Source organism: Mercenaria mercenaria, chromosome 17 (assembly GCF_021730395.1).
Source record: "Mercenaria mercenaria strain notata chromosome 17, MADL_Memer_1, whole genome shotgun sequence".
NCBI classification, from domain to species: domain Eukaryota; kingdom Metazoa; phylum Mollusca; class Bivalvia; order Venerida; family Veneridae; genus Mercenaria; species Mercenaria mercenaria.
The window spans coordinates 68,594,624-68,617,776 of record NC_069377.1 but is presented as its reverse complement, the minus strand read 5'-3'; the positions used below and the strand labels follow the sequence as shown (position 1 = coordinate 68,617,776).

The following is a 23,153-nucleotide window of genomic DNA, read 5'->3' as shown; positions in this document are numbered from 1 at the left end:
TTTGATAAAAGACATTGTGTCTAAAATCACTCGTTCTTCACCTCTGATTCATGTGGGGAAGTTGGAAGCTACTTGCAGAGAACAGGGTTGTAGTGGTACAGAATCCATGAACACTGGTTACTAACTTAGGTTAGTTTTTCCACATTATTTGCCACATTATATGACATATAGTGTGTTACTCTTGCAGAAATATTACATGAATTATGTCCCTTTATACTTAGTTAATGTTTTGATACACTTTCACTCTACCTCTGTTATTACTAAATACTTTTGACTCGGACTTAAACTAGTGTCCAATATCTTCATCCACATTAGAGCCATTAAACACTCCAGTGACAGATCCAGCTTCCTCAGATGTACCCTATTTCACTATCCAACATCAACATAGATGAGCATGATGTCTCCTGTGACAATTCTTGTTTGATACCTATTAAAAATCATGACATCTTGTTTTACAAAAATACATGAAACTTTGAGGTAGTACAATAAATATATAAAAATAAATAAGGTTCGGTTCTGAACTAATTATGTAAAGTTTCTTTTATTGTTTTATAATGACTTTTTTGATATACTAGTATTCCGATAATATGTACAAATTGACATTTCAGATAGATATAATGCACATGCCAGATGTGCCTCCTACCTGTCTAAATGCCCTAATAGGTCTTTTTTTAATCTTCTTTTTTATACAGAACAGTCTCGTTAAAGCAAATTTATTTTGTAAGTCATCCATTTTAATCTTCATTAAGGTTGTACTTTTATAACATATTAGTATACGTCTTTTGACTGTTTTTGCTTGTTGTGTTTTACAAGCTCTTGTTTGACTAAAATGGCTTACAATACATCCTTTGTCAGGCAAAATTTCTCAGAGAGAGCCGCTGAACCAACATCTTCACCTGTACTCCGGTTATCCAGGCCAAAAGTGAATACTTTTCAGCCTACTTTGCTTAGCTAGAATTAACAGCATTGATCATAATGTACATTTATGTATCATGTTCCATAAGCTCTGTCTTTGTTTTGACAAAATTATTCTCCCTTTTGACTTAAAATATTGATTTGTGTAAAAATCTTAAAAACAATAAATATATTACAGGTTGTAAGGGTCATGAGGTATGTTCACAAACAAATGCCTAAAATTCTGACATATCTCGACAAAATAATTTTCAATTTTTTGCACTTTCTGTACATGAATTGGTTTGAAACTTCACTGGGATCATGATGCAAGTCATGTTTCATAACTCTGTGTTCTGTTTTGACAAATTATTCCCCCTTCTTGACTTGAACTGTGGCTATGGTACTTAGAAAAAATGTGGCAAAACTGTGGTTTTCCCTAAATAGCGATTAAACCAGTAAACCTGTGTGCCCATAAGCAAGCTGAAAAAAATTAGTTCCATAACTATGACTCCTTTCGTACACAATATTATCTTCTTTCTAATTTCACCTATTTTTTTTCAAATAATGACACTAAATCCAATTTTAATGCAATTTAGTACAATGATACATATCATTAAATACTCACCACAGAATAACTAGATTCTTTTGTATTTCAATGATGGTAATTATGTCTCCCACACTACCGTGGTGGGAGACATGTTGCTTTACTCCTGTCTGTATGTCTATGTGTGTGTCCGTCCATCTGTCACAGATCTTGTCCGGACTCTAAGTCGAACATTACTCATCCGATCTTCACCAAACTTGAACAAAATGTGTTTGCAAATAAGTCCTCGACCAAGTTTGATAACTAACCAAATCGGCCCTGGGTCTTTAAGAGAAATGAAACCAATGATAACCATAAAGACATTAAGTGCACTTTGCGCACTTAATACGATAGGCATTGAGTGTACGCATGCTATTAGGCTTAAGTCAGTATATTGTACACTCAATACGTACGTATATCCAATAGGGGCGATTTAATGTTGGCTAATACTGATGAAGTTATACCTCATTTGTACTTTCTAGTTCAGTGAAACATAAAGAGCTCAAGCTGAGCTAGCCTACTGTGATAACTATGTGTTCGTCGTCGTTCATTGTAAAATTTTCGTTCTAGCATACAAGAAGTCTACCATGGTTCCCTACTTGAAGGTCTCTCTCTGGATTTGGACGAACAACTAATGGATGAGAATGAACATTTTATACTGTTCTATGGTAAAAAAATACGTCACTTGATCAAACTTGGTTAAATCTCTGCATCTACATGTACACATTATTAGAATGTTTGCTTTACTGAAATCCGTAAAAAAACTATGTCAGGTGCACGATATACCTCCTTTCTGTTTTCCTATGCGGATGATTTTAATCAGATTGCAGAAGACAAAATTAGTTCCTACCGGTAGGTACTCCTAATTGCATGACTACTTCATTCACTTGTAAGCTCGACTGTCCAAAGAATAAGATACGCTATATTGTACTCGACCCACTGTCGGCGTCGGAGTTGCTCTAAGGTTACAGTTTTATGGTAAGCGTCTCAACTATATAATAATTAAACCTCGATATATTCGTCTAGGTAAGGGACAGAAGTTTCTTTTCGGATCATGCACTCTAAAGGTCGAGGTCTGTGGGACCATATTTTTTAAAGTTTGGGTAACGTTTTACGGCATGCTTCACAATTTCACTGCATCTTCCAAAACTGACTGCAATCAGAGCTTTTATATTTCGATCTCTTCAGATCGTTCAGCACGACATTTATGTTGTGTTAGTGTTCTATTTAATTTTTCTGCTTAAACATTTCGGCTTGGTTGGTTCCAACACTCCCGCTGTAAAAGCTTGTGTGATGTTTAATCACCCCTTGGATATGGTGCCTGCTTTTTAAATTTGTCTTTTGACAGTTTCTGTTATATGCAGGCCTCGTAACCACAGATCCCCTCTCTAAATTCTAGTTTGTTTAGATTTGTCCATTGTTTTCTTGTTTGGGACAAAGCTATTATTTTATATGGGGATCATACGTCGCCCTTTCATGGAATCGCACTCATTGAAGGTTCCATGTGCACCCCGTATGAATACATCTGCGGATGTCTCTAAATTATATTCTGGTACTTATAACATGTGTAAATGTTGAGTTCTGCTCAACTCGAGGCTAGAGAGCGTAGACGGTAGCTTGCATTTCCACTACCGTCCATGAACAGGCTCAATGCAGAAACCTAAAATCAGGTACAAACGTTACAGGTGAGTAAGCTTCCGTTTCCTTGTGCGATTCTCTACAAAAATGCAAATACATTTCGTGACGGTCTCGCGTACTACAGTAATAAAAGCTCGTTTATATAAGTCGTTCCATATGTGGTTCTCAAAAATAAAATTGCGTCGTTTTAAAAAAAGTCTGAAAAAAATCCGGCAAGATTTTATTTCGTCACTGACAAAACAAAGCAAAATTTATTATACCCCTAGATTTTGTCCTTTATTTCGCATGAAGGTATGATTAATTTAAAGCCTTTAATACCGAAACGTGATGAAAAATATGTGACACCTCTTTTTCAGTACTTGAACTTTTCTGAGGCCTCGATGTGGATTCCTATCTCCAGTCTGAGCTCGTATTAGCATTCGAAGATCACTTTGTCATAATTTCTAGTTCTTTGTTCATATGTATACCTTGTTCTTTTTTAGAATTTAAAATTGAATAAATCTGCTTTGCTTTTTATTGCGTTTCTTGTACTTGTACTTCTATATCTGGACTTCGTCGTCGGGAACGTTCAGGTTGTCGGAGACACAGGTTGTAAACTTCTCCATTTGGACGGGTTAGTTTCGTTTAGCCACCGTGTGTAAAATATTACTTTGTGGAGATCAAAATTTTCATGTTATATTCCAATTAGACTTACATAATCTGCTAACATCAAGAAATTTTCTAGAGAACGCATTTATTTTCTGTAAAAATTCCTTTTCTCTCCAGGCTCAACAAGAAATACTCTTTTCCAGAAAGTGGTCTACATTATTTATACTAGTGAGACCGACTTTAAATGGAAGTTTATTGTCTGGTAAATATTCCGATTCAAATATAAAAGGCCGTACTGACTCGAAGGCGGAGCCAAAACATGTTTTGACCTCCAGCAGAGACCTGATCACAATTTACGTACACGTACACAATTTAAGATCGAAAACACAAGAAAATGCAAATAACAAGAGGGTCATGATGTCCCTTGATCGCTCACCTGAGTAATATGAGCTACATGTTTCAATTGTCAAACTGGTGCTAAAATATTAGGAAAGTAGGTCTGTAGGTCACATTCATGGTCACTGAAAGTCAGTTTTAAGATCGGTGTGTAAAACTGTACATGTCATCCAAATTTCAAGACAGTGTCTTAAAAAAAACAAGGAAGTAGGTCAGTAGGCCAAATTCATGATCACTGAAATTCAGTTTTAAGATCAGTCTGCAAAACTGTACATGTCATCCAAATTTCAAGACTGTATGTTAAAAAACAAGAAAGTAGGTCAGTAGGTCACATTCGTGGTCACTGAAAGTCAGTTTTAAGATCGGTGTGCAAAACTGTACATGTCATCCAAATTTCAAGGCTGTATCTTAAAAAACAAAAACGTAGGTCACATTTCACATGACCCAGATTCAAACTTGACCTAAAGATCATCAATGTTAACATTCTGACCAAGTTTCATGAAGATACAGTCATAAATGTGGCTTCTAGTTTGTTAACAAGCTTTTCCTTTGATTTGACCTGGTGACCTAGTTTTTGACCTCACCTGACACAGATTTGAACTTGACCTAAAGATCATCAAGATTAACATTCTGACCAAGTTTCATTAAGATACGATTATAAATGTGGCCTCTAGAGTGTTAACTAGCTTTTCCTTTGATTTGACCTAGTGACCTAGTTTTTGACCGCACCTGACCAAGAATTGAACTTGCCCTAAATATCATCAAGATTACCATTCTGACCAAGTTTCATTAAGATTGTGCCAAAATTGTGGCCTCTAGAGTGTTAACTAGCTTTTCCTTTGATTTGATCTGGTGGCCTAGTTTCTAATTTCACTTGACCTGGATTTGAATCTGACCTAAAGATCATCAAGATTAACATTCTGGCCAAGTTTCATGAAGATACAGTCATAAATATGGCCTCTAGAGTGTTAACAAGCTTTTCCTTTGATTTGACCTGGTGACCTAGTTTCTGATCCCAGATGACCCAATATCAAATTCGTCCAAGATTTTATCGAAGGTAACATTCTGACCAAGTTTCATTAAGATTAGGCCAAAATTGTAACCTCTAGAGTGTTAACAGTCAAATTGTTGACGACGGACGACGACGACGGACACAGGGCGATCACAAAAGCTCACCTTGAGCAATTCGTGCTCAGGTGAGCTAAAAAGTTGGCCCGGTGGTCTAGTGGTAACACGTTTGACTTTCAATCAGAGGTCCGGGGTTCTAATCCCGGTCCAGGCAATGGAAATTTCTGTCAAGCCTTCGAGTGTCTCCCACCTAACTGAGAGGCCAATACTGGTTCTTCCCAGGAAAGACCGCTTTGCGTGTACCAGGCACGTTAAAGAACCAGACTGTCTATCCGCAAAGAGCTAGGTTAAGTTAGCCGGAAAGGCCTGTATCTACCTCTGTCCCTCTGGTCATATCGTTCTGTGTCTGTACTAGTAGAGGATGAATTTGGCGCCCTGAGTGGCTGCCTTTGCGCTACGTTAAGCGCCTTTGAACGTGTTTATCATGAAAAGGACGCTATATATAATTCTGGTATAATATAAAAGTGTAGATTTATGTTACTCCTTTTTCAAGTAACTTTCGACTTGTTGGATCTAATAACAAAACAGTTACTGCGTTTCAGAAAATGTCTTACACATTAAAATTGCCTTTATTTTTGAAACAGTTGTTCATAAACAATATGTGCATATACATTACGGAAAACATCTTAATATCATTAGATTTTACCCCGTCATAGACTGAGATAGTTACTTCAATGGAAGATACAGATTTAATACATGTATGAATATAGTATATGAATCGACGGAATGCACATAACTCTCTATGTTTAAACCTTGTTCATAAATATTAACATGTTGTCAAAATAACGACCACTTTCTATCTTACAATCACACAAACAATCATGCAAGCTCAGGCAATCGCTAGGGTTTCAGCGCAACTTAATGTTTGTGTTGGAGCAGTCAGTGATTGTACAGTTTTTGGTGCATATTTCACTGCAGGATTTCTGTTCAAAGTTCATTTTCTGATCTTTTTTTCTTAGTCAAATACAGGTTTGATTTTTGATATTACATCTCAACAAGTAAATTAATTAAAACTTTGCAATAGTGTCAATAAGTTTAACAATTATAAATATGGGTATATTTATTTATCATTGCTCCAATTCGTGAAAACAACGTGCATCAAAAGCACAGTGTGGCAGCGCTTCAAACAGTCCTAGAGGAAAGCGTATTGTTCCCAAACAGAAGCAATCTAATCAAACACTCTCGTCGATCATTCTGTCATTGTTCATGATGTCATTACAATTGTTCATATTATTGTTACTACCGACGGGATTTATCAATTTCTCAGATTCCGGAGGAAGTTTAGTAATACCGTCGGCGGAACTCCTGGTTTCTTTATCACTTCCGACTACTATCTCAAAGTCATAATCCATAACGTCCAAACCGCTGTCGTCGGTAGTATCCGGCGGTGGTAGATTTGCAAACTTTTGAGTGACGGCAACACATAGATTCTGGCTGTAAAGATTTCCGGCGGTACGGCATCTATCACTGAAGTTAAATAGTTTTAAGATCATAACAGGCACACAGTAACCATTTGTACACAACTCTTTAACTATTTGAGTAGAATTTTTCAAGTAGGTCTACAGTTTATCAATCTGACTAAAGTACATATCCGCATAGGATCTGAGAACGACCTATTCATTGCCTCGTTCTGACGACCCTTTCGCTAACCAATCAGAGCCTAACTTACAACATCTTGCAAATCTACCTGTAGCCTTGACTTTTGATATTTACAATTCTTCGATCATAATGTATCAGATAGCCGGTTAGCTCAGTCGGTAGGCCACTTGCTTTGTAAGAGAGGGGTCCCGGGTTCGAGCCTGGAATGATTGCACATTTTTCTTACTCTTTGACGTTCGAACAAGTCGTCTGATTGGATAAAATAAAAATAGCAATACTGGAAATCCAAAATATACAGAAGACGAATGTGAATGCAATCTGACTTCATTCTCGCATACCAGAGGTCTACCGTGGTTCCCCGGGAATTTGACGAACCTCTGATGGATGAGAATGTCTGACTTAAGTACTTGATCTTCTAAATGAAGCTATGCGTAGCGTTATAGGATATGTACTTTAGTCAGATTGAATGTAAATGGGTCGTTTTCAGATCTTCGTTTAGAAGACCAAGTACTTAAGTCAGATTGACAGTTTATATAACACAATATGTACTAGAAAGCACGTTGATATAATTTCGTAACCTGACAAAGGTTCTGTCTGCCTACAGATTTGCAACGAAGATCTTGTGTTTTATTAGCATTTACCATATTAATATTTTAGTTTATACTTTCACCGTGATCAAAACTGACAACCGATCAGCTTTACTTCCTGAGAAAATCAGCACTAAAATCAGAATGAGCAAATATTTCTGACAGAAATAACAATTATTTATTACACATGCAGGGCATAACACAAGACAATATCATATTGCGAATGTTTCTGTGGATTCTATTCATACATTGAGACAGCTGGGTATAGTTATCTTCCGTAAAGGCATTACATACACATCTCAATATAACTTATAAAGTTTGCTTGCTGTCTCAAATACCAAAGCTATAGCAAGACTTTTTAAACTATTATTTCGAAACTCGCGTTACAGTCCGTCTGACAATAATGAATGATTTCTTACAATTACGCAAATCTGAGTGCAAAATAAACATTCCTAAAAAGCGGTCGAGATGATATAAAGAAGGTAGATTTATGATAATAATGAACTTACAGGAACCATTCAATAGCGAGCAGGAGGCTTACAGCTTCAGACGGAATCTTCATGGCGGTCAGCAAGATAATTATTGTTACAATGCCGGCACTGGGAACCGACGGTACGGCAAACGTGGACAATGCTGTGAGTATGCTGGAAAATAAAGACATGTTGTTTTTTTTTGGTTGGGTTTAACGTCGTACCGACACATTTTAGGTCATATGGCGACTTTCCAGCTTTGATGGTGGAGGAAGACCCCAGGTGCCCCTCCGTGCATTATTTCATCACGAGCGGGCACCTGGGTAGAACCACCGACCTCCCGTAAACCAGCTGGATGGCTTCCTCACATGAAGAATTCAACGCCCGGAGTGAGGCTCGAACCCACATCAATGAGGGGCATGTGATTTGAAGTTAGCGGCCTTAACACTCGGCCACGGAGGCATATGTACCTGGTAAAACATGTAACTGACGTATAATACAAGCGCATGTATAAGAAAAAGCTGTGCAACTGCAGTGTTTTCAAAGGTAAATGAGGACGGAAATCAATTAAAGTCTTTATAAATCTCTGACTGACCAAATGACACAATGCAAATCTGAAAATGGTGTTCTCATGTAACTTTTAATGTACACAACCGGAGAAACTTTTATATTTTATTACATAGTTTCATTCAATTGTATATACCGGTAGTCATACGTCACATTCAAAATGGCAAACGGTTTAGGATTTTAAGTTATGCCGACATTATAAACAGCCCTCCACACAGCGTCAAGGTTATAGCAGATTAATCTAATGGCGCAACCTACTATCAAATAATATATTTAAAAAAAACACTTTTATTTTAATATGGATGACAGGTGGAAGTTTGTTTTGTGGTGTTCTGAACCAAGGTCAGAACGACCTACCTTTACCACCCGGCTTACACTTTAATAGGGAGCATCCAGCTAAGTATAATGTTGGTTGAAACTCAACTTTCTTCTTTATAGATGTTTGAGATTCATTTAAGTTTGCTGCACAAATACAAGTGTTTTTTTTTCAGGGATGGAACGTGCGAGTGCTACGACATAATTGCAACTTTCCATTTTTGAAGTTGATGCATTTTAAGTGCTCTGCATTTGATATTCCGTTCCTACACAGACAGCTGCACTCTCCTCTTAAACGATTCGAAAAATGTCATAAAACATATATCTAATTCTAGCAAGATAAAATATAAACAAATGCATCACCGTTTTGAACAAAAACCTAGCACGTCAGGTGGTATAAACAGTATCATTATTACTGGATTTTATTTATGATCGAATGGCTGATTAGTTTTAAGTTTGTTTCATAGTGCATGTTATAATTGCGAATTTGATATTTTGATTTTTTTAAAGCATGACCTTTACTGCAAGACACATTACTTTTCTGTGAAAAGCAGGGGCATATGTGGCTCCTTGGGATGATAGAGTACGTTCATTTTTACTGTAAAAGAAGTGCTCTTAAAGCGGCGCTAGTGGGCGTGAAGGTGACGTCGGTAAGAGCCAAGTGATCTGGTTACAGTAGAAGCAGTGTGTTGTTGTTTTTAAGCTTTATTTGCTTTCTGTTCCTTTCAAGAGTAATGTGCTAATCTGTCATGCCAACCTATATAAACATACTATAAGCATTAGTTAAAAATAGTGCATCTTTGTTCAGATTATAGTACTTATGTATCTTTTATTCCTTTTAATTTTGTTTAGTCCCAGCTGCCAAGATAAGTACATTATATGTTGTTACTTGATAATGTAATATATGTCTGTCATTTTTTTCTATGTACTTCATTTTACAGGTTTATAATGTACTATGTATAACACGTATATGTTAGTTTGCTTTCAATAATCTAACCATATTTTAAATCAAACTGCCCTTGATCCTTGCATCTTAAAAGCTGTTATATGCTTTAACTATTCGTTTATCTCATTTTAGCTGCTTTATTCTTCCTAATTATGCTTCCTGCTAGTTTGTAGGAAAATAGACCATGAGCTAATACTTTTCATTATACTTTATCCGACGTAAAATAAAGTTTCTTGTATCTTGTACCTCTGATGAAAAGAATCTTGGTCAAACCGAGTTTGCTGTTATGTTGCTTGTTTGCGGTCTAAGTTTCCTTTCACAGATTTTATTACATGTACGCACAGGTGCTAGACACATAATCAAATATTTTACTTAATAGGCCTATATATGTATATATATGATCTATATATACATATATAGGCTTTTATGTGTCTAGCACCTGTGCATGTACGCAGATGTTTATAACGTAAGGAGTTGTCTCCGCCTCAAAAATATTTCTGTACACGATCCAATACCGCTCTGGAAGTTGTCGACGGTTTGTCAAGTTTTTGTAACACCAATGATATATGCAAAACGTTCGCTCCAGTGTACAAGACTTCCAGCTTACGTTGATCAGAAAAACTGAAAATACTCGGAGATTTAAGTACTTACATTATAATTAAAACTTTTGGGAAGTTTGTTTCAACCCCTTCCAACTGACAGATGAACACACAAGAAGCTGCGATATAGAGGGCGCTGCCTGATTTATTCAAAGCGGACGAGAATGGAACGACAAAGCGCGTTATGCGTTTGTCAATTTTGTTCTTGTGTTCCATGAAATATAAGGTGTCTGGAATGGCTATAGCTCTGAAAACAGAAAATATTTAAAACAGTTATTTGATTTTAAAAACATCATCTCGTAGAATATCTGGTTAGGCCCTATAAAGATTTATATGTGTGGATACAGAATTAGAAACGGCATTGATATAAAGTGGAAATTCGGGTAAGCGTGGGACGTATGCAACTCGCAGATCTAGAGCAGCATTGTTACATGACCCCTTATATAAACTGCCAGTCCATAGTTTGTACTACTGACTAACTTTTTGCTCTGCTAAAGCCAAAACATGGAGAAGAAATTATGAAAAAATATTTCTGATGTCATCTTAAACAGATGTCATATAATGACTTGCCGGTTAACAGTCAAAACTATCAGCACCCGGCCGTTCGGACCTCTGGAAATAGTTTAAACAAGTGACCGGCAGGCCATTCAGTTAGTGTACATCATTTGCTGATCGAGATTTCCCGTGGGAGGAAATTGTACAAATATGTATGATGGACAACGAACTTAGACTTACAAAGTCTACAACGAACCATGAATGTAGCGTTTCTGTTAAGGTTTAGCAGACTCAGAGAAATCTTTAGCAAATGAACAGAATCTTTACAAACAACCTATCTTTCCTATACATTTTTTTTACTGTTCTGTCCCGTAGAATTGGATACTTAAAATATTCTAAGAGTTGTCCCCCTTTAAAAAAGAATGACATTTGTATAGAAATGAAAGTAAACAATTGTCAAAAACGGTGTTTAACCTAGTTGTGTAAAGTTTATGCACTTAAGACATTGTTGCAAATGCATCAAAACGAAGACATGTAACAGCTTTTTTAAAAATGGTGATTTTTTTAAAGGCGTTGAACTGTCCACAATGTGGTCCCTTCATGCATTCCCTTTCCGGAATTCAAAATATATATGAGTACATTGACAATGGTTTTGTAGAATATTATAAATGCTTTATATGCTATTTAACTTTCATGTAAAACAATTCTTTCTTTTTATGACTTGGTGAAGTTCGAATCTTAAATGTCGTTATGTAGGCTAGTGAATTTAACCTGCCATTTCATATGCTAAACTTCAGTTGGAATATTATGGTATGGTAATGGTGTATTAGTAACTTTGCAAATATTGCCAGGAAGGTTAGGTGATAGTAAAAGCAAGGTCCAACACTTCTCAAGTCATCACAGGATCAATTTTTGTTATATTTTATAGGCATGCCGTGAATACCCAGTCCAAAATTACCACTTTGTATTTTCGCAGTAACGAACTGTGGCAAGTCTATATCTGCATGTAGTTCTCGTGTGGCTATCGGTGTGTAACATTATCGTGTTCGCATTAACCGTTAATTGTAGGCTATAGCATTTATTTTTATCCATCGGTATTCAAGAAATTAGGAGTGTTAAAGACCCACTAATACCTAGTGGTCCACTTTCTCCTCTCACATGAACTTGGTGCAAATAATCGTGCATACTACTACATTCATTGAATAATATATTTAGACATTAAAGCCCTGCTCCGCTGCTATTCAAATTCTTTTGTGTGTATGCAACCCATGATTACAATAGGGAACAGTTAACGGCAACGTGCCACACTTTAGCACGCATAACCACAGGTATTTCATATAGATTTTTTTTTATGAAAAAGAGACTCTATTTTGACAGGCGCCACTGTTCATAGTCAGGATTTTCATGCTTTTTCAGTGACAATTCAAGGTTAAAAGGTAGGACGGGAGCAGGGCTTTAAATACATTGTCTTAGCCCTATATCTGTAACTGTCAAATTGTAACTAGATACTTGTTATTTCTCATTTCTTCATATAAAAAATGTATAATTACCATCATGGAAATACAAAATATTATAGTTATTTTGTGGTGTGTCTTAAAGGTAACTTAACAATAGCCACTACTGACCTTGACATTTTATAGGGAAAATACAAGTATATACAACTCTCAAAATATACTAAGTATTTAAAACTAAAGCTCAAATAAGAGCTGGCACTATTAGTGACTAACGCCCCCGAAGTCACGAAGTGTGAACAAAAATGCTACTTGTCTGTGCAAAATATGCCAGCATAGTTTAGGTATGACTCATTTTGCGACCAGATTAAACAAGTTCTCCGAAGGTAACCTTGACCTTGGAGCTAGGGTCTAGGTTTTGAGCATGACACACCAGTTCATCATAGGGAAAAATTGTGACAAGAAATTTCGGATGAATGGCAGGGTTATTGATTGACTGCACAAGAAGGATACAAAGTCTAAGTGTGACTATGACCTTGAGCTAGGGGTCTTGGGCTTGTGTCTGACACGTCATTTTGATATAGGGAACGTTTATGCCATGTAATTTTAAAATCTCTTAATCGATGGAAGAGATATGGAACGGACATGAAACACACCATGTAAACTGTCAACCTCTGAATGTGACCTTGACCTTGGAGCTAGTGGTCTGTTTGTTATGCATAACACGTTTTCTCGTTATAGGGAATATTTATGCCAAGTAATTTCGAAATTCTTTGATGAATGACATAGTAACGAACCGGACATGAAACAAACCCTATAAAACCTATAAAACTTTGACTTGACTTCCAAGTGTAAACTTGGAGTTACAGGTCTGGGTCTTGAGCGTAACACATTGCCTCATTATAGTAAACATTTATGCCAAGTTGTTTCAAAATTCAGGTGTAACTACTAGTAACAAAGAATATAAAATGAGTCAATACGCAGACGATACGCAGTTGTTTCTAGATGGAACTGAACAATCTTTACGTCACTGTTTGAGTACACTAGACAAGTTTTATAAAATTTCGGGATTGAAAATAAACATTGAAAAGACAAGAGCACTTTGGATAGGATCATTGAGTCAGTCATTGATAAAATTATGTCCAGATTTACATTTAGACTGGTCGCAAACACCTCTAAAAATATTAGGTGTAACTTTTTCTTCACATGTCAAAGATATTTGGGATTTAAATGGTCCACTTGTTTTAGAAAAATGCAAAGATTTGATACGCTCGTGGTCAAAGAGAAACTTAACTTTATTTGGCAAAGTAACAGTTATCAAATCGCTTGTAATTTCGAAATTTGTGCATTTGTTTATAGCATTACCAAATCCCACGTCAATCTTAATTAATCAATTAAATAATATAGCATTTAAATTTTTATGGAATAATGGACCGGATAGAGTAAAGAGATCAATTATAACAAATGATGTCGATTCCGGTGGTTTAAAGATGATAAATATTAACACATTTATACAAAGTTTGAAGTTGAGCTGGTTAAGAAGACTTTCTTTGAATAATTGTGATACTTGGAAAGATTTAATAAATTTTCCTTTCAAGAACATTTTCACTTTAGGTGCAAGTTATGCCAAGTTAATGGCTGTGAGAATACAAAATCCATTTTGGAAAGACGTTCTTGAAAGTTGGTACTGTCTTTGTGAATCTATTGATATTACAGACCTGCAACAAATTTTATATTCTCCTCTTTGGAATAATCACAACTTCAGATTCAAAACATTTATGAATAACAATTGGTACAAGAATAAGATTATCAATGTTATAGATCTTCTAAATGAAAATGGAAATTTTTATACGATAGATGAGTTAAAACGTATATATTCAGTAAATGGTATATTTTTAGACCTACATAGAATTATGAATAATATACCAAACGAGTGGAAAGAAAAGATAAGAAATAATAAAACAGCTGTCCACAAATACAACGTAGATATTAACCCATACTTAAGATTACTTGTTAAAGATAAAAAGGGTAGTAGCTCTTTTTATAATACCATTACAAGAATTAAGGAAATATACATACCAGATAAATGGAACCAAACATTAGGACATATATCAGAATTAGAATTTAAATTATTTTGCAAAAATATAGAAACAATCAAGGAAGTCAAACTAAAAAATTTTCAATTTAAGATAAATCAAAACATTCTAGTAACTAAATCATTTTTGTATAAAATAAATAAAGTCGACAACAATTTATGTTCATATTGTCGTCAACAACAAGAGACAATAGAACATTTAACATTTGAATGTGCACATGTTAATAAGTTTTTATTTGACTTAAGTAATTGGGCAAAAAAAAAAGATTTAATATTGACATTAATTTACAGAAAAAAAATTTCATTTTTTCGTATGATACCTGTACCAATCGAGCTGGAAATTATCTTGCTTTACTTCTAAAGTATTATGTTTATAAAACAAAGTTTAAAGAAAACTGCTGTAGGTACCTCTCTATACCAATGTTCAAGGTTTATTTTAAAGATAAACTTATAAGTTTGAAATACATTTCAGCCATAAATAATAAAATATCTGAATTCGAAAAGAATTGGTCTCAAGTTATCGAAACGATAGATAACTAAGCAAAAATTAACAACAGAATTTAAGAAATAAAGCAAAGTAAAATATTTCCTAACCTGCCAAAATATCATCTTTAATAATACCAAAATATTGAAAAATAAAAACTTGTTAATTCCGATCTTTTATTAATAGAGCTAACCATAACTGTCTACTAAGAGTTATTAAGGGATTTTTCATTTTATTAAATCAGTTTCCCCCATTTTTCACTTTTTTCTTCCTCTTTTCTTTTTTTTTTTCTTAAACAACTTGCGCATATTTCTGTTAAATATGTGCTCTTTTTTTCCTGTCTATATTTTTTTTTTCTCATACACATTTCATCATATTTTCGTAAAATATTACCCCAATTTCTAAATTGCCTGATAACAAATGTCAATGATAATATACGACTTAAGATAGTATATGAAGTAGTTATAAAAATATGTATACATAATAGATCACTAAGATTACATGTTGAACAATATGTCTTGATATTTACATTATTAATTTATGTAATTGTACGTTTGCATCATGTGTTTATATGTATCTATATATGTACGTTTGCATCATGTGTTTATATGTATCTATATATGTACGTTTGCATCATGTGTTTATATGTATCTATATATGTACACAATTTGAAATAAACGGGGTTACAAAAAAAAAAAAAAAAAAAAAAAAGTTGTTTCAAAATCCCTTCATGGATAACAGAGTTATATACCGGACACGAAAAAGATCCTATTAACCTATGACTTCTAAGTATGACCTTGACATTAGAGCAAGGGATCTGGGTCTTGCGCATGACACATTGTCTGATTATGGTTACCATTTATGCTAAGGAATTTCAAAATCCCTTCATCGATAGCAGAAATATGGACCGGACACAAAAACAGATCCTGTTAACATTTGAACTCTAAGTCTGACCTTGACCTTGGAGCTAGGGGTCTGAGTCTTGCCCATGACATGTCGTCTGATAAAGATAAACATTCATGCTAAGTAATTTTAAAACCTCTTGATGAATGGCAAAGTTACGAAGCGGACACGAAACAAACCCTATTAACGTTTGACTTCTAAGTGTGACCTTGACCTTGTAGCTAGGGGTCTGAGTATTACACACGAAACGTCGTCTCATTAAGGTTTAGCAGTATATCACAAAACAACATATTTTTTTAGTAAATGAACAGCATCTTGACACACAACATACCTGTCCAATACATGTTTTACTGTTCTGTCCCACAGAGTTGGATATTTAAAATATTCTAAATAAGTTGTCACCCTTTAAATAACAGGCACGACGCTGGGGCATTTTCATAGTACGCAGAGGTATGTGGGGGTCGGGGTACCCTCCTGATATTTTTGAAGCTAAAAATATTTGTTCAAAACAGATGTTTCGTGGTAACAAACTTTCGAAATATTATTATAATTTGATATATCATTCAAGGGATATGTCTGTAGGTAAATATACGATAGTAAAATGAATTTTACTGTAAGTGTAGCTTTGCCTTCATGGTATCACCTGCACAGTGAAATGACGATGGCGAAGAGCTAGATCATGATTGCAAAGTGCGACCGGTGGCAAACTGCTAAAAACTGCTAAAAACTCTCGATTTCATGCTTAGTTATCGTGATCTCGTTCGAGGTCACGACGGCGAATTGCGAAATCGCTAAATTCCGTAATTCGTCGTCGTATGTTAAATCACAATGGCGAAGTGCGACTTTGAGAAAATTTCGCTATTTTGCGCTTGTGATCTCGCTCTTTGCCGTCATGGATCGGATCCAACGCTTCCTTCATCGCCTGCGCATGATGGAGAAGCACAAAACGCAATATTACGATTTCGAAGCGCAATTGTGAAGCGCGAAATTCCGAAAAATTCACTATTTCGCGCTTCGCCATTGTGATTTCGTGCGAAATAATATGAACAGTTAATTTCAACTAAAACGAACACTGATTTATTTAATTTTCGGTAAAATGTAATTGAAAATGTCCCTATTTTAGCTCTTATTTGATCTATGAAAACAAACATGGTTTGTAAAGAACATATTTCCATGCCCCAATTTTAAAATATATATACATTGAAATAACACATATTAAGATATAGCGAACCAAAAAAAGGTTGTTTTTTTTCAGAAGTTTTATACGAGGCTTTAACATTAGCATTGGGTAGACATTGTAATAACATATTGATTCGTTGATATATCTGAACAACATCTAAAACCAAGTATTACACTGAAATCTTGATCTGAATGTAGTTTAAGGTCTTCTGAAATATAATATATATAATTCAGTTAGTAATAGGCCATTAAAAATATGTAACCACCAATTATAAAAGAAAGACGATATTTATCTCGCTGTGAACTGGATGTCACAGTAGCACACTGGATAACCGGCTATCTTGACGCCCGCTGGAAATGTAACTCAGCTGGAAATGTAACGCAGCTGTAAATAGGTAGGTAAAGTTTTTCATTTATTTCTATTAAAACGAAGCCAATTCTTGCAAATCAACTTGACAGTTTTATCAAGGAATGACCATTGCTTACATTTACAATTTCTGGGCCAAAAACGATCGTTATGTTTTGAGATATTCGCTAACAATTTCTTCACTTTGAAAAATCGAGCAAAAATCCAAAGTTTTGCGCAAATTGTTTTGTTTATGAACAACCTGTGAAAAATTTTATCATCTGGTTGAACAGATGTGTCCTTTCGGAACACCTGTGTGAAGTTTCCGGGTTCTACGTTATTCCTGAAAAAGTATATTAGCCGTTAAATAGGCATGGTCGAAAAAAAAAAAGACTGTCGAAAACGGCCGCTAGTGCTGTCGTTGAACTCAGATGTTAGCATTTATAGACTATCCATTAACTCCGATGATTTTGAATACTTTTGTAAGTAAAAAGTATTACTGGCAGTGATTTGACGGAAACGTAATTATTTTTAAAATTGGCACTTTCATTTCAAGAGGCTTTAGGACTATATTCCTTCACACCCGGGCTGAATTTAAACGTAGTTCACGCGTTCTTGCCATTTTTCCAGCATGCGAAAGCCAACCATATATTTTTTTGCAGTTACACCGAAGCAATATAGTACATATTGCAATTTTGCCAGCTTTTGATGGTGGAGGAAAACCACTACAGGTGCCTCCGGGCTACTACAGAAAGTAATTTCACCTCGGGTTTTGCAAGTGCAAATGATTGCTTCTGGCCGTCAGTCCTTGATGGTGCTAGATGGTGTATAATATTATTTGCTCATACATAATTATTTAATTGCTCCTAATGTAAATCTGCTATTTTGTTTTATTCATAAATACCCTTTCAACAAATACCAGTTTATTCATGGTCTAAAACTGCAAGTTGTTGATGTATAGAGGCAAACGATTGAAAACGATTGTTTCAAATCTAAATAAGCAGTACTTTGCAAAATCTCACATGAATGTTAATTAGTTATTTCTTAGCATGGCAGCCACATGTAGCTTTAATCAACATATAACAAGGTAGATCGGAACTGTTCTTTGCTTGTTTACGATCTTACGATAACGGATCCCAGAATTTGTCACAAGAGTTATCCCCCTTTTGTGCAGTTTACGCATTTGCTCTTTCTGTCTTACACTGTTATTTTGTACAACGCTAGATATTGTATATTGTTTCACATACATAATGTCTTTTTGTTTAAAAATAAAAGTTTTACGCATACACAGTATTATGTGTATAATGTCTCTGTACACCTCATACACCGCTGAACAATAGTAACAGATGTACATCATTCTGAAATCAAATGTAAACTATATACATTATCGAGAAACGACTGGCAACTTAATAAATAAGTACATGCATGATCCATAAACAATATAACAATGAATTGAATTGAATTTTGAAATTATAAATCATGTATTACGTGAAAAAAAGAAATAAACCCATTATATCATTGCCTACCAACTGTAAATCAGCTATTTCATCCAGCATATTTTTCTATTGAAAAAAGGTAAGGAAAAGGACATATTGAAACAAGTTAAATTGCCCTGCAATACATAGTTTGCAATCAAATAAAACCACATGCAAATAAAAGTTATACTATACGACACTATAGTACAAACATTAATCAAAAATGCAACCTTGACCTTCCTGAGTTTCACTGTGTAATTAATAATATAAAATTAATTCAAAATACCACACTGAGTAACAAAGTTATGCTCCGGACACGAATTGTTGCTTGGAGACCGGACTCGAAACTGCGACCTTAATTTTCAAGGAAGGATGACGACTCTTGCATGTCTAAGATAATTTGGCTGTAGTAAACATTTGCGTAACATATTTCAAAATCTCTCGATGAATGATAAAGTCATACGCCAGACAAAACAAAATGTTGCTTTATAAACCTATGGAAAAAATGAAATTAATACCATATATTTGAAATTTTGTCTATGCATGTAGAAATTGCCAGTCTGACACAAAATACTTATATATAGGTCTGTGTTATTTTTTTTTTGTTATACTGACATTGGAGGTGGCCATTAATGAATGGGCCTCAGCAATACTTGTATCATTGGTAACACATGTTTGAAGTTTAAAAATTAATACTTAAAAACAAAGAAGTATTTGGTCTTTGTTAAAAATCAGTCCATGCATGTAGAATCAGATTCCGGACAAGACACTGCGGGCGGACGAACGGACAGACGAAAGGAACTAAGCAACTTTTAGACCCTAAACCAAACGGACAATGATAATGAAATCAACCAGAATTACTCGACAAGGCAATAAGGACCATACATAAGTATATTCAAACTGTTTACGGACTGCAAGTATACATATTTTACACAAATTAAAGACGAAAGAAGTCGCAAAAACACAGACAGACAAAACAGATCCAAAATATACATAAAGAAGAGACTCTACGGGGCATATTACATGTCTACAAGACATTTTTTTTACTTTGATACAGCTGTATTCTCGATAGCCGACAGCTGACTTCAACGACTGCCTTTTGCAAATACAGCGGCCGTTTTCGACAGTCTTTTTTTTTCGACCATGCCTATTTAACGGCTAATATACTTTTTCAGGAATAACGTAGAACCCGGAAACTTCACACAGGTGTTCCGAAAGGACACATCTGTTCAACCAGATGATAAAATTTTTCACAGGTTGTTCATAAACAAAACAATTTGCGCAAAACTTTGGAATTTTGCTCGATTTTTCAAAGTGAAGAAATTGTTAGCGAATATCTCAAAACATAACGATCGTTTTTGGCCCAGAAATTGTAAATGTAAGCAATGGTCATTCCTTGATAAAACTGTCAAGTTGATTTGCAAGAATTGGCTTCGTTTTAATAGAAATAAATGAAAAACTTTACCTACCTATTTACAGCTGCGTTACATTTCCAGCTGAGTTACATTTCCAGCGGGCGTCAGGATAGCCGGTTATCCAGTGTGAGTAGTATCCTATGACTTGTGGGGCAATAGCGTAAGATTTAATCGGGCGTAATTATTTGATTTCTATAGGATTTTATTTTCTACAACAATGTGACCATGGACTAACTGATAATTGTATACATTTAAGTACAATTATTAGACATAGCAAATATTATGTGACGTCTGAAAATAACTTAATAATTATTATGTGCGAAAATTATGTCTGTACTATTACAAAAATATCATATTCGAAATCCCTTTTAGACTTGAAGGCCAAAATTTGTTTCATTTTTTTTTTTTTTTTTTTTTGACATTGTGTTAAAATTTTATTATACAAGTTCGCCTCTTTAAAATTGTAAGATTGTAATATTTCACATGTTCAGGATTATTACAAAATAAGTAATCAAATAAAAGGATAATGAAATAAATTTCAAACCTATACAAAAATTGTCCTACTGGTAAGGAACATGTATTATATATTTTTAACGATCACATTTTGCATGTCCCATTGAGTTCGCCATTCCACTTTTTTAAAAACAGAATATGAAGTAAGCAATGATTGTATATGCAGCAATCTCTGTTGGATTATATAGACTTCGTATTGAAACGACATAGATTAGCAATTTGAAGTGTGTATGTTTGCCAGATTTTCACTACGCGCTTGAATAAGAATGGCTTTTGTAAAGAAATAAATGTAAACAATTGTCAAAACGATGTTTTACCCAGTTATGTAAAGTTTAAACACTCGCACGATGTTGCAAATGCATCAAAACGAAGACCTGTAACAGCTTTTAAAAAAAAATGGTGAGTTTTTAAAGGCGCTGGACTGTCCAGAAGTTTGGCCCCTTCATGCAGTCCCTTTCCGGAATTCAATACTGTATATATATGAGTAAATTGACAATGGTTTTGTAGAATAATATAAATGTTTTATCACGGTGAGGATGCGCACACCGGATATTGCCACCAAGTGATAAGGAATTTTCCGAAAACGTGATTATTTTTCGTCAACAAGGTAAGTAAAATCCCGATTTACTATTGTATTATACTACTACATAAGAAAAGATCATTACTTTTCATAACTAGATACTATGTATAAGCTTTCACAAGCGTAAAATGGGTCAATCTTAAGTAGAAATGCTAAACTTTTTGATAAAATGACAAGTTTATCATTTGATAAATGTATGCCGTAAAAACATTTGTCCCGATACCATAACATGTTTGCATTGTGGGGAAAATCTGAACCGTACGATTTATTTAGTCACATATAAAGAAAAAATGTGCAAAATTTCAGCTTTGTAAATGTTCAAATTACGGAGAAATCGATGATAAATGAGCGTCGATGGTGTACTGTGTATTGAGTTTTCAAAGTAATATTTGTACTGTGTATTGCAGTTTGGTGTACTGAGTATTGATATTGAAAAACGTGCATGTTTTCAGCATTTATGGTCATAAGATAGACGAGGCATGTAATTCTATTGGCCTCAATGATGGAATGTCTTTTTCTGTTTGCAGATGAAATTAGACTTCACAGCGAAAATAACAAGCACCAGTTTGAACACTGTTATTACAACTTACAATTACAGCGATATGCCAATATCACTCCGAGAAACTGTCTAAAGATTAGCCACTGTCGAGTAAAGACCCAGCCACAAGTTCAGCCGTGAATTTAAGTTTTATAGTAATGGAACACAGGATATGATGACAAGTGTGGAAAAGGTCTCACCTTATAAGAAGAGCAAACATGAAAATATGTTATCCTTTCGCTTTCATACTACAAAGAGACATAAACCTTGGTCAATAGACGACCTTTATCGATTATGGTGTCAATAGTTCAAAGGTCAATATGGTAGGGGCTTTGAACTTTTAAAGTTGTTCCTCCTCAATAACCCTAGACACATTTAACGTAAAACCATCGAACTAGTTTCACTTGAAATTTTCTTAAATAATATAGTCAAAGCTATTTATATTGGTTTAAATGCATTGTTCTGAAAGGTAATTAGCTTACCACTTGCTTCATACGAAACAAAATGGGTGTCATATGCACTGAGCAATTTGTGTTAAAAGTAGGAGAAACAGTGCCATGTGTTATTCTTGAAAGTATTTTGCACACTTTATTTGCAAGATATATGTCATTTCTATGCAAACAATTCGTTATCACTTTTATGTGACCAACTTCCCTGTTGACCAAAATTGTATATTTATTGTCAAGGTCAACTTCGAACTATAAAAACGATCGGGAACTCACTTGAAGATGATTTCGATTTTTTTCATGTATTCAAACTGTTGAATGTCAAGTGTTTATGATCTTTGGTTTAAACATATATTTTTATTCCCAACAATATACATAACTATATTTATATACTAACGTTACAAGAACAGTTGGTGGAAAGGATTAGAACGAAAAACAAATCTTATAGAGTTCTTCTACCATCTGATTATTATCTTTGCTATTTTATGAATTTGTGTTTACGTTTCAAGTTTGTTTAATAAATATTTCAATGTACATGACTTTTTTTACTTTATCAAAGTAAAACATTACTTTTACAATATTACTTGGTGTTAAAATAAATCTGTCACAACGGAACCTATTTCAGTATCAATGCCCAATCTTATGTGGAAGTAATGTACACTCATCACATTTATGCAGTAACTGGCTGCTTCTTTTAATGTCAATAAGTATTCGTCTGTCTTGCTTTTCTCTTTTCTCTTAATTTAGCGTCAAAAATGCGGTCTCTGTTATGCAAGAAGTTGTATAATTGTAAAATCAGTGGAAGAGTTATAAGCCTGCTCTTCAAAACAACTTGTAGTCTTCACTATACCTCGTATTAACCAAGTTGTCGATGAAAACATTTTGCAACGTCAAGAAATATAGGAAACTATAAAATCGAAGAA

At 34.7% G+C, this 23,153-nt stretch overlaps 1 protein-coding gene across 1 annotated transcript in view; it reads right to left on the bottom strand.

The window, feature by feature from the left end:
- Positions 1-5,759: 5,759 nt before the first annotated feature.
- LOC123536672 (excitatory amino acid transporter 3-like) overlaps positions 5,760-23,153 on the bottom strand; it is a 50,243-nt gene continuing 32,849 nt past the window's right edge. The window contains exons 9-11 of the mRNA XM_045320017.2: positions 10,363-10,557; positions 7,923-8,057; positions 5,760-6,694 (exon numbers count right to left, since the gene is read on the bottom strand). Of these exons, the coding sequence (XP_045175952.2) occupies positions 6,400-6,694; positions 7,923-8,057; positions 10,363-10,557 (625 nt within the window). The 3' untranslated portion in view covers positions 5,760-6,399. The remainder of the gene's footprint in view (positions 6,695-7,922; positions 8,058-10,362; positions 10,558-23,153) is intronic.